The sequence below is a fragment of the Electrophorus electricus genome, chromosome 5, assembly GCF_041902795.1.
Source record: "Electrophorus electricus isolate QZ-2024a chromosome 5, ASM4190279v1, whole genome shotgun sequence".
In the NCBI taxonomy this organism is placed as follows: domain Eukaryota; kingdom Metazoa; phylum Chordata; class Actinopteri; order Gymnotiformes; family Gymnotidae; genus Electrophorus; species Electrophorus electricus.
Window position 1 is genome coordinate 25,634,244 of NC_137501.1, and position 12,844 is coordinate 25,647,087.

The window sequence follows — 12,844 nt, forward strand, 5'->3', positions numbered from 1 at the left end:
CAAAAAAAACTAACCCAAACAAGAAGTCATTCTTAGGAACAAAATTGAAGTGTTTTACCCAAGACTTGAGTCATCAATTGTTAAACTAGGATAGAAATATTAAGTCACATGCAGGCCAAGTAACCATAGTCATCTAATACAATGAATAAACTGAAATCATTGGGTTGCTGCCTTTAATCAGTAACTGCATAAGTGTCAAACAACTAATTGTAACTGCGATGGACCTGCTTGTATGAGGACACATGCATTTTTACCATGCACAATAGGAAGGATCAATCGCCAATCAGAATTTTTCTCCAAGGAACACAATTGGAAAATTGCAGGATTTGGGTTGTACCTAGAGGGCAACATGTCAAAGATGCAACTGGAACCCATCTTCATTCTAACAAACTACTCAAATTCATCTGTTGTTGTCAAACCACAAATGCAATTGCCTGGGGTTTAATAAACATAATTGGAAACTCGATTAGAATTGGCTTCTACGATCAGGTGACATGGTGGGTTTTTTGTATATTCAAAAAAGTTGTGTCGAAAATCCCACTGTGGGGCTGTTTTTCTTTCAAAAGCTCTGGGAATCTTGTTGGAGTGCCTTACATCATGAATACCAACCATCAAGAAACTTGGCATACCTCAAAAACCTGGCAACTCCCCCAGGAGGCTAAGAATGAAGAATTTCTGGTTCTACTAAGACAATGACCCAAAGCATACACGAAGCTTACAGAATCAAGCTTTTGCAGTAGTAATCCCAGTTACCTGACCTAAACCCCACTTAAAACCCGAGTCAGCTGAACTAGAAGAACTAAAAAAGACTTTCCTCTCCCAACTCATCCAGCACTTACGAGAAAAAACTCAATGAACACTTATTTTAGCGAAAGCAGGATACTGAATACAGGGATGCTCTTATTTCTAACAATGAAAAGGGGAAGAAAAAAAAGTTTGATTTTCTCTTATATACACCATAAGATCAAGCTGACAGACAAGGATATTTAACAGCTTTCCCCCCCCATTCACATGCACCAAATGTACCAATACTTCTGGAGGGTACTGTCTATAGACTTGTATAATGCCTAGCTATAGACTTGGGTACAATGTCTATAGACTTGGGTATAATGGCTAGCTATAGACTTGGGTATAATGGCTAGCTATAGACTTGTATAATGTCTATAGACTTGGGTATAATGGCTAGCTATAGACTTGGGTATAATGGCTAGCTATAGACTTGTATAATGTCTATAGACTTGGGTATAATGCTGCATTTAGTGAAGCTAATGATGGAGGGGGGGGGGGGGGGGGGTCCTGACTACCTTTGCTCACTGGGGATGGTGCAGGGAGCTTTGGTGGTGCTGTTTTCCCCGTGCGGGGCCTGAGAGGCAGGGCGTGGGCCCGGGGGGCATATCTGGGTGCGCAGGTCACACGGGAGACTCCGAGAGCTGTGGTGGGGAAAAAAAAATAAAAAAAAAATACACCTAGAGGCTTGGAGCGGACTACTTGCACATGAGATTGCGAGGAGCGTGCGTGCGTGTTGGGAGTTGGAAGTAAGTGGCAGTGGTGCTGGAATACGCTTAGATGACATTCACCAGTACATTTGATGGTATACATATAATTAAAGAGCTTGCATTCCCACTCAATCAAATGCGACAAAACCACTACCCGGTAGCAACAAGGTTAAGATAAAAGCATTAATGTAAGCATAACTACGGAGAGTTACACATTAGATTGTATCTGCTGAAATAAAAAGCACGCAGTAAAGGAGCATGAGAAACAACAAAGCAAAAGCACTGCGAACTACCACACTAAACAGTTAGCTCTTGCAGACTCTCCTCTGTGGCCAAATCCTGACCTACCTGCTGCCCTCTGCATTTGGGATGAAGAGGGACGGATTTGGAGGGTCACTATGGCAGCGAGGAACTTTGACAGGTCGAGGGCTGTTCCGTGTAGCTGCAAATGGGAAAAAAGGGCCTTTCTATTGTTAAAGCAGCAGTCAGCTTCCTCACACCACATTTGACAGCTGCTGCTTCTTTCTTTTTTTTTTTTAATGCATGCCCAAGCGACAGTGTTACGTTGCTTCGTTATAGCAAATAAGGCCGGACGCGTCGCGCTCTCACGAGGCAGGGGAGGAGACTCACCACCCAGGTACAGGCCACTAACGGGGCTGTGTGGCTTCCCAATCACGTGGCCGATACACTCGTTCATCAGGGCCTGAAGACTCTGAGAGGGGGGAAGCGAGAGACGAGAAAAGCTTCGCCCACACAATCTACCTAAAACATCTGGGAGCTGCGAAGATGAGAAATCAAAACCCCGAGATGAGGTTTTACCAGGAAGTCATCCTCAGGCAGAGCAGAGATGAACACCGGTTCGATAGCTTGGAGGAAGTCGAAGCCTTGCGTCGCCCACCTACAGCGTCGCATGTTTGGAAAGCAAACGTATCAGTATTCAACAGCGCTGAAGGAGCGGAAATCTGTGCTCTCCTCTGAGCTAATTATTCCAGTATGTGGAGTCTGGGGTAACAGAGGGGCTAACCTGGGCCGGGTCCCTCGGCCGCTCTCGCACTTGGTCAGGACGTAGTTCATCCACTTCCGGGCGAAGGCAATGTAGCGTTCCCCGATCCGCTGCCGGAACTCTCCGGACATCAGCCTCACCACCTCTTTATGGTACTACAGGTTACAAACAGGCCAGGATCAGGAAATTGTTTGGGCCAATGTGCTAGACAGTTTTATGCATAATTAAGCATATTAAGCATGTTTTAAGCATAAGCATATTTAAGCATAATTGCTTCATGCACGCATGCCGCTCCCAGTACTCCAGCACATTTGTGAACAGAGAACATGCATGAATAAATTTCAGAATGAAATAGTTAACCGCATATAATCCAGAAAGATTCCGTGCATGCGTTAATTCATTGCCAGCAGTGAAAACCTTGTGAGCGCTAACCTCGAAGGCGAAATTGTAGCCTTGGATCATGGCTTCTCTGTAGTACTGCTGAAGGTTGGCAGATTCTGACTCCTCTACTTCTGCCTCAAACTGAGAGGTGAACATGTACTCTACGTGGTCAATGGCGCTGTTGATCTTATCGCACAGTTCCAGAGCCTCATTCTAACAGAGATAGAGAGGAACAAAAATAGATGAAGACAGAGCACGAGAGAGCGAGAGACAGAGAGCGATACAGAGTGTATAAAAGCTGAGGAAAGGGACAATCCAGCCAAAAAGGTCCAAGGATGAACTGTAGTGTTCAATTTTTCAAAACGTTGGCTGGTCACAAGGTCATGGAAAGCATGCAAATAGTAATTCTTTTTAAGTATAGCAATCACGACGCAGTATGGGTAATCATTTGAATCCTTATACCAGGATGAATGCTCTAGCTCGAGTATTTCTAAATCAACGAAGGAATGGTTAAAAAAAAAGAGAGAACGGTAGGTTTAGATCAGGCGTGTCAAACTTATTTCCTGCACGCCAGGATCACGATGGGCACACTATGGTTTTAATCCTGCATGCCAAATCAATCTAGAATGTTTAAAATCAAAATCATATTCTGGACCATAACTTATAGCTCAAAAACAGTGCTAAACAGAGCAGGGGCCAGACTTTACGAGGAGTAAGCTGACTTGAATCGTTTTTAATTTTAATTTTTATTTGCCTTTTTCTAAATGTGATGCTGTTAAACTCACCAATGTATTCTGAGGCCATTTCCATAATCACACAACACAGAGAAAATAGCGCACTACAGAGATTGAAGACTCTGGAAATCCCCTTAATAAGACAAACACAAACTTTTGCACTTTCACTCCCATCTGTGGCCTCAGATCACAGAATCTTTGCAAATGACTTTCATTTTTACTGCATGGAAAGTACTGACCCACATAATAGTGCAGTCTCACCGTTCTACCACTAGCAGACATGAACTGTTGCACTGTGTCTGTGCAATTTCAATACAGGAACGGAAGTCCACGACTTCCCGGCTAGTCGGCAGAGCTGCACGGCATATGTGCCAATGACAGATGAAGCAGGGCTCAGAGGCAGCGTGCACTTAATACTTCAAAGCTGACTGAGTAAGAATCTCAATTTTGCATCGTTAAGACAAAAGTTAAGACGAAAGCAAAGCAAAACAACAATTTTAGAAGGCAGAAGTGGATAACGTGACCTTGGGTATAAATGGAATCTGAACTCACTAATCAGACTCTGAGATCCAACTTCATGTACAATTTAAAAATTTTAAAAGGAATAATAATTGGAAGCACTTTTTTGTTTGTTTGTTTGTTTATTTGTTTTTCGGTCCAAGGAAATGCTTTAAGAGCAGATCAGTCTCAGCTGCGACACTGGGGAGGGTACAGTACCTTGAGCTGTTCCAGGGCTTGGGCAACGAGAGGCTGGCTGGAGGTCTGCTCCCGCCGCAGGGTCAGCAGATTATCCATGGAGTTCTGGAAGGCTTTGCGCTGGGTCACCAGGTGGGCCGACAGGATCACGATCAGGAGCAGGTTCTCCACCTGAAGAGACACAAACGAGGAGAATGCGCAGTATGAACTCCGATACGTTGCGTGAGCCAGTTAACACAAACTGAGCTCTTACACACACACACACACACCCAACAAATATGTACCAGTGTGCATCAATAACCTGCTGGTGGATAAAATTAGGAAATTAATGATAAAAACCAGCTTTCTGGGGGGGGGGGGGGGGGGGCATCTGAAACAGAAAATGGCCATAATAAATCAGGTCTATTATTCAGGTCCATGATGTTCTTACCTGATACGCAAGATAATAAAAACGTAAGCACGGAATATTACTTCAAGCAACAGTATTACTTTGGGAATCAGCTAAATTCACCTTCATGGCCTTTAGTGTGTCCACGGTCTCCATCTGTGGCACCAGTTTGAGGACGGTTCCGCCCCATTCAGAACAGATCTTCCCAGCAGCCATGTCGCTGGTTCCGTGCTTGCTCATGAGGAGGTAGGCCTCGTCCTCGGGCATCTCGTCGGGCTCCCGGGAGCACTCTTTCCCCGCAGCTGCGTTCAGGAGCTGCAGGATGCTGGACCTCTGCTCCATCAGTCCAGATGGGACAAAAACTTGTAGTTCCTCCACCCCTGGGATCTGGACCTGCATGCAAGAATGTACATTCACGCCCAACTCATGGCAAGCCTTGCCTATTTAAAAGGTAATGACTAAAGAATTACCTCTACTAATGACCAAAAAAATGATCATAGGTTGCTTTCAACAACTTGAGAAGGAAATAGCATCGATCGAGCCTTTCCTTATAGTTTTTAGCCAAGAAAAGTCAATCCATGTTTACACGGGCACCTTAAAGAGGGGAGTTACGCTAAACAATTTATATCTCGACTATCGCCATGTTTCATAAACTTGTGCTACTCCACTCTCGTCTGCAGATCTTTGGGTTCTGAATCAACAGTTGGCAAAGAAAATTGAGAAACCTGTGAGGGGCAGATTTCTTGCAGCCCAACATGGCTGGAGAAAAGTCCGAGTGCACCAGACAGGTCCGAGTTCTTGGACCGGACTCTGGATGCAACTTACTAGTATATGCTGGTTAATGATCCACATCTGAACAGATACCAATTGAGAGAAGGAAGCACATACAGAAAGTAGATAAAGGATGGTTCAAACATGTGGAGCAGACTCAGAGCAAAATCATCGTCTAGAGTATGCAAGTCTTTCTGAACACATCAGTTTACACTTAAAGGGACTCAAGCCAGGAAACTGAACTGTGTGATGCACGTTCACCACACTTAAAAGCTATAGCCCATGTGTTCCCATGCACAGTTGATGACAGCCATCGTGTAATCATGGCTATAAATCAGGGTAAAGGTCATGTGGTGTAACCCTGGCTTTAGGAAGTCTAATGCATTTCTGACCATTGTATTTATCTGTGCACTTATAAAACGCACCTATGAAAGAAGGTGTAATGAAGTGTAAATAGAGTGTGGCAACTTTGACGTCAAAAGCCACAGGAAATACACTCTATCAATATTTGCCATTTGGATAACAAGCCAGGGGCAGTTATAACTACACCACCAGATGGAGTACACGACAACCAGCTCTTAGCACTGCAAAAACAACTCAGAGATGTTTTAAACCCAATGGGCAGAGGGAAGAAACCGAGCAAACGGATCATCAATATCATTGTCACCATCACCATCATCGTCAGCATCACCACCACTCCCTTGAGACAGGAGCGTCTCATGAAGATTAAAATCACACTCCCAACATATTCTCATGTAGCTCCTCAGGCAGAAGCTCTGCACAACCCCCCCCAAACAACAACAAACCAAAAAAAACAAAAAAACAAAACCACACCACATATCAAAGCCCATGCAGAGTAATTAAATCCATGCAACACAGGAAGGGCACGAACGTCTGCATCAATAGGGCAAAAGAACCACTCTAAGGGCATGACCCAACATGGAGACCAAATGGTCTTGTAATACCTAAAAGACAAGCCGCACTAAAGGGAAACAACGTACATGCTGCAGCATGGCAGAAAAGTGCACAAGGCCACCTATGGCAAGCTGAAACAATTCAACCAAACAAGGAGACTTACAGTAAATAAAATCTAACACTATGACCATATGACAGTATCTTGGCTTTATGTCTGGCTGGAAGAGACTTCATTTATTGACAACGTTTAATTACCAAGGGAGGCAGAAAATCAGGGAACATTGCAGCAATACCTTCACATAGTTCTTTTCTTTCAGTGCATGCAGGATGCAAGACATTCCCTTGGCTAGGCTGAAGTCAGCAGCAATTTCAAGGTCCTGTAGAAGAAGAGTACAGTACCTTTCAAACACTCGACTGCAGCTCAAAGTACTTTAGTGTATACAAATTCAACAACACAGACAAGACTATATTTTGTGCTGCTTTCTGAAAGTACGCAAAAGATAGTTGTTGACAAGACTGACAGTTTGTTCACAGGTAATGTTTTGTACATGCATACTGGTTGCCAGCATTTCTAACAGCTATTTGAAAAAATCCACAGCTTTTTCACCCCAGGCAGTCCAGTAAAAAGCATGATTTTACGCTGGGTAAGTGAAAAACAAAAACAATAATAAGGCAGACGGGGGCATTGCTGATATGTAACACCACCCTCAATTCTCTTTACAAAACGTACATTTTGGTCTGTTAATTTCAAGAAATTGCTGACAGTTGGTCTGCTATTAAGATCTTGGGTGTCCTTAGACAGGTGTATGGTATGTTGCTAAAGAAGTTGACCTAATATTTACTGATAATGACACTGTCAGCATTCAGAAAGAGAACGACAGAAGGTAGGATACTGATTCTTGGGTGACACCACACATAAAAGGATCATCAAGATTAATGAATTATTGTAAAAAATCAGTGACAATATGAGTCCAGAAAGCATTTATGAATACTGTGTAATCAATAAAATCAGAACATAAAGATACCTTTTTTGCATCTGTATTTAGATCAACCCAATTATTAGCTTCATTGACACTGCAGGAACAGTTTGATGTTAGTTGAAAAAGGACTTTCACAGATACAATTTTTATGAAGGAACTGATTTAGGAGTGTATTAATTTACACCGTATGCACCCATGTGCAACTTATGATTTCCCTATTCTATTATACACTGCCTGGCCAAAAAGGTCACCACCTGGATTTAACTAAGCAAATAGGCAAGAGTCTCCCATTGGATAATTACTGCATGGGTGATTATGTTTCAGCTGGCAAAAAAGTTATTTAACCCTAACTGATGCAGTGAGTAGCTTCTCATTTGTTAAACATCCATGTCGAAAGACACATCCTGTGGTCGTGGAAAAGATGTTAATCTGTTTCAGAAGGGTCAAATTATTGGCATGCATCAAGCAGAGAAAACATCCAAGGAGACTGCTGGAACTACTAAAATCGGGTTAAGAACTGTCCAACACATTATTAAAAAGTGGAAGGACAGTAGGGAAACATCATCTACGAGGAAGAAACGGGGTCGGCAAACAAATCTTGAATGATCGTGATCCGCGATCACTTAAACTTGGTGAAATCAAATCATAGAAAAACAACAATAGAACTCGGGGATATGTTAAATAGTGAAAGTAAGAGCATTTCCACATGCACAATGCAAAGGGAACTCAAGGGATTGGGACTAAACAGCCGTGTAGCCTTAAGAAAACTACTTGTCAGTGAGGCTAACCAGCAAAAACGAGTTCAATTTGCTAGGGAGCATAAAGATTGGACTCTGGAACAATGGAAGAAGGTCATGTGGTCTGACGAGTCCAGATTTACCCTGTTCCAGAGTGATGGGTGCATCAGGGCAAGAAGAGAGGCGGCTGAAGTGATGCACCCCTCATGCCTACCATACAAGCCTGTGGGGGCAGTGATCTGGGGTTGCTACAGCTGGTCAGTAGGGGTTGCTGCAGTTGGTCAGGTCTAGGTTAAGCAACGTTATGTGCCCAAAGAATGAGGTCAGTTGACTACCTGAATATACTGAACGACCAGGTTATTCCATCAATGGATTTTTACTTCCCTAATGGCATGGGCATATTCCAAGATGACAATGCCAGAATTCATCAGGCTCAGATTGTGAAAGAGTGGTTCAGGAAGCATGAGACATCATTTTCACACATGGATTGGTCAACACAGTCCAGACCTGAACCCCATTGAGAATCTTTGAAATGTGCTGGAGAAGACTTTGTGCAGTGGTCCAAATCTCTCATCAACAACACAAGATCTTGGGGAAAGATTAATGCAACTCAGGACAGAAATAAATGTTGTGACATTGCAGAAGCTTGTGGAAACGATTCTACAGCGAATGCGTGCCGTAATCAAAGCTAAAGGCGGTCCAACGAAATATTAGAGTGTGTGACCTTTTTTTTTGGCCAGGCAGTGTACCTACATGAAAGCTCTAGAAAGGCAAGAAAATGGCTAAAGAGTAGAGTCAGCTGTTTTAGCACAGCGAAAACACAAACTCATTTGTACTGGGGTTTCACACACACACACACACACACCCCTTTTCTTTGTACTTTAACAGAGCCATTTAAAATTTTGCCTGTCTTATACTTAAGTAGGGTATCTTTACAAAAGCAGCTTCCATGAGAAGTGTACAGGTTAGGTCAAAGACTAAGTAACAAACAAGTCAGGGCTAAAATCTAGCAATAATCATCTGAGACAATAATATTCATGGTAACAATTACACAAGAAAAAAAACAAAACGTTTGGTGAACTCGTGCAGCAACGTTGAGTAACATCTAGAGAGTGCAACAGTTTCTACAGCCACTTAGAAGGAGAGTGTATTTATGTATGGGGGGGGGGGAAATTATATCTTCTTACCTTGCGAAGCATCTTGGCAAAGCCCAGCGCTTTAGAGGCCCGCTCTCTGGCTTCGTGGAAAAGTTCTTTGAGTGAGCGACTCGTCTCAATCACAGACCGCCTATTGGGGACACAGTCGTGAGCTTTTCTGCCTTATTCAGTGTAATGGCAGGGATGCACTGCTCATGTGAGCTTTTGTTTCTGACTATACCTGATCTCATCAGAAGCGGTGCTGCCATCAGCACTCTCCCAAAACTCGTCACAGCTCTTCTGGAGGCCTGCATCCAAGAAGTCTCCTGTGGACCTCAGCAGCATACCAGCAATGTCACTACAATTGATGAAGGGGGAAAACAAACAAACAAACAAACAAAAACAAACATCCAAGCGTCCGTAACATAGAAATCCACAAGTGCGCTTGCTGGATATGATGTTCAGTTATTCTGAAAAATTAACAGACGTCAGCAACTGGACTCCCATGAGCAAGTAGGGTGAAAGGGTGAACAAACAAAGACTTGCCAAAAGAGCTTTCCAGACTGAGCTTCGCCTCCACGGATGTATGGGGTGATGACCTTGGTGAAGTTCCACTCCTCCTCTAGGAGGTTCTTCAGGCTGTGGGAGGCTTGTGGTAGCTGCTGCAACATCTCAATCCAGCTGCGCATGTAACCGAAGTACACCTGCATGCAAAGTTGGAACGCCGCGGTCACTGGAAACCAGGCCTTGTCACACATTAGTCAAAGAGTTATGGGGAGTTCTTGTAGGGTAGATCTACAAGAACTGGTCGTTGGCTATAGAGCTAATTAATCACAGTCAGTAGTACTGCTCCAGTGAAGGGACCGGGCGGGGGGGGGGGGGGGGGGGGGGTTTAGGAAGCAACCAACAAGGCTGCCTCATTTTCCTGTTTTTACTCCAACACTCTGTTTAACCAGCTATTATTCCTTTCATCATGCTGGCCAACCAAAACACAAAATGCCTACAGCATCTGACAACATTTCAACTTTGCAATAATAAGATCTAGTTTCTGACATGGATATGTCTTTTTATGCTGGAAAATTCTGAATCTCTAGTTTTGACCGAAACTGCTCACAAATGGAAATGTCTCTGAAGTTGAAGAGGACTTGCTCAGATTTATGCTGTTGAAGATTGTGATGCGTCTATTTTCTCACCTCCTCTTGTTTAGATGTTGCTGTTTGGTAATTTGTTTAGAGGGATGGCCTGGGATCCACTTTCCAGTTCACACCCCCAAAAAGTGGTCGGAGATATAACTGAATGGATGTTTATAATATTAATAATAATAATAATAATAATAATAATAATAATAATAATAAGTCCATAGCTATACATACATGTCCATAGCAAATGCAATATATCAACGGAGCTTATTCCAATGTCCCAAACATTAATTTACCATAAATATGATGTAAATGGACCTCAGCAATATTCAGGGAATATGGAAATTAATCAACGTCTGTACAAATCAAACGTCATGCACTTGTACGAGTCTCCTATGAAAGTACCTGTTGGGGGCCTTGTGGGATTTTATCAATATGCCTCACTATTGTGTCCTTGCATGAAAATTCCTTTGGTGCGTTCATTTATCTTTATTGTGCCAGTAGTCAAGTGGGCTGGCATTTTGAGGTTACTTAGGTTTGAGTGGCAACAGCTACATTGTAAACTCGGAAGTCAATATTCTATAGTTGTGAAACTGTCAATAGAAGGCTAAAGTTTCCTAACTTAGATCAAGAGAGTTCTGGAATACTTGCCCCTTATACCTGACCTTACAGTGCGATTACACACACAAAAAAAAAATTCCAAAAACTATTTCGAGTTTGGATTTAGGGATCCGACTTGGTGCCAGCTTTACTCGGCCGGCAGTACTCGTGACGCCAAAAAGCCCAATCTTACTGGTACTTCCAGCCTTCGACATGACAGCCCCCAACCTACCTCAAGCATTTCATGAAGGTCTTCTTCAAACTCATCGATGTTGGCGTTGGTCTGCAGGCCTTGCGGGTCGGAAACGATGCCGCGAAGCATAAACTGGTAATACTGCTTCATGAGGAGGCCACCTTTCAGGACTTCCTTACACTCACGCACCAACTGCAACACAGTCCCATGCAAATCAGTAATGCACCGGGTCTTCGGTATTCATGTCAACATGTTCAGCAGCTTCGTCTTTCACCTATTCTTTCTGATACCCCATCCTAAAGAGACCTTGCCCATTCCTTGGGACCAGCCATAAATTTGACTTCAGTAATGAATCTCTGCATTGATTTGACTTAAGTAATGAAATTAATGTCAATAGCCACATTACATGTGTAGAAAGCATTCAATGTTTTAACTAATTACCAGATTTAAAAAGAGATGCTTTCATTGAATATTAAATTCAATTTATTAATGGCTTTCCAGTTTTTTTTAAACTTCTCTTACTGATGTCGATTATTATCAGATGTGCGATTGTCATCAGTTCTTTGACAGTTATTTTGAGAATATTTCCATTTGTCCAGAAGAGGGCGCTGTTCACATTGCTAAAGGTGTGGACTTCAGCAACCTTGAACCACAGAGAAACGTTATCCCCATGTTGAAGTAGGATGAGTCAGAAGCTGAAAAAGTGTCCTTATGCATTCTGAGTTTATATATAGTTTTTTTCCTCGTTACAGGGCTCTAAAAGTAATTGGGGCATGATACAATTTGGCATAGAATCAATTTAAATAATCAAAATCTAGCTGACGTGAGGTATTTGAATCTTCATATTGCTGTGCATCAACATGAAGCGCAAAGACGAAATCAGTACTAGTAAATTAAGTCATCGTGAGGATAGAAAAATCAGAGAAAATCAATTAAAAACAGTACACATAGTTAAGGGTGTCTGTCAACTGTTTGGTAATCGTCAAAGGCAAATGAATTGGTAGGCCATGGAAGCCCATGGTAGTGGACAACCAAAAGTACTTTTACATGAACACCACCACCACTTCAGGCACAGATATGTCAAATACTACCACAAACAGAAGAGTACACCATCACCACATGGGGTACAACAGACAAAACACAAGGAGTACAACGACAGAAAGTACTGGTAAAACCCCAAGAACAGAAAGTAAGTTACAGTTTGATATGAATTCGGTGATGAGTCTTCTGGATGGATAAGACAAGTTTTATTAAAACAAAGCGCATGCACACACACACCATCTATATCACCTATTGTGTGTTATGGGCATGCATCCAGAGGAACCGGCTGACTTTTTTTTTTTTTTTACAATTTGTGCCATAATTATAGATAGCAATGCCAGAGTGAATTCTAAAGTTGTGGCATGTAGCCATCCAGACCAAATGAAATGTTTTAAAGCTCACTGAATAGGGCTTCACCTAGCTGTAGGACAAAATCTAAAATGTACTGCAAAAGCACCCAAGGTGGCATGTTTTGAGTGGCCGATTCAGTCGTTTACATGCTACCTTAAACCACAGCAAAACATACATTTTCTTACAGAAGGCAAGACTGAAAAGATGTACACATGACAAGCAAGAACTAAAACCGACCACCCTGCATACCACGCAGTGAAGATACCCAGTGTCTGTCGATGTC

The 12,844-nt window shown here is 42.6% G+C and overlaps 1 protein-coding gene across 5 annotated transcripts in view; it reads right to left on the minus strand.

Annotated features, from left to right (window-relative positions):
- map3k4 (mitogen-activated protein kinase kinase kinase 4) overlaps positions 1–12,844 on the minus strand; it is a 33,771-nt gene that overhangs the window by 5,467 nt on the left and 15,460 nt on the right. For 2 of the 5 annotated variants that reach the window (XM_035530390.2, XM_081714560.1), the window contains exons 5-17: positions 11,209–11,361; positions 9,784–9,941; positions 9,479–9,595; positions 9,289–9,388; positions 6,678–6,761; positions 4,822–5,091; positions 4,332–4,481; positions 2,932–3,093; positions 2,521–2,654; positions 2,316–2,394; positions 2,127–2,208; positions 1,845–1,938; positions 1,305–1,430 (exon numbers count right to left, since the gene is read on the minus strand). In XM_035530390.2, the coding sequence (XP_035386283.1) occupies positions 1,305–1,430; positions 1,845–1,938; positions 2,127–2,208; positions 2,316–2,394; positions 2,521–2,654; positions 2,932–3,093; positions 4,332–4,481; positions 4,822–5,091; positions 6,678–6,761; positions 9,289–9,388; positions 9,479–9,595; positions 9,784–9,941; positions 11,209–11,361 (1,709 nt within the window). The remainder of the gene's footprint in view (positions 1–1,304; positions 1,431–1,844; positions 1,939–2,126; positions 2,209–2,315; positions 2,395–2,520; positions 2,655–2,931; positions 3,094–4,331; positions 4,482–4,821; positions 5,092–6,677; positions 6,762–9,288; positions 9,389–9,478; positions 9,596–9,783; positions 9,942–11,208; positions 11,362–12,844) is intronic. The other 3 variants (XM_081714561.1, XM_035530393.2, XM_081714562.1) reach the window with 3 other exon arrangements.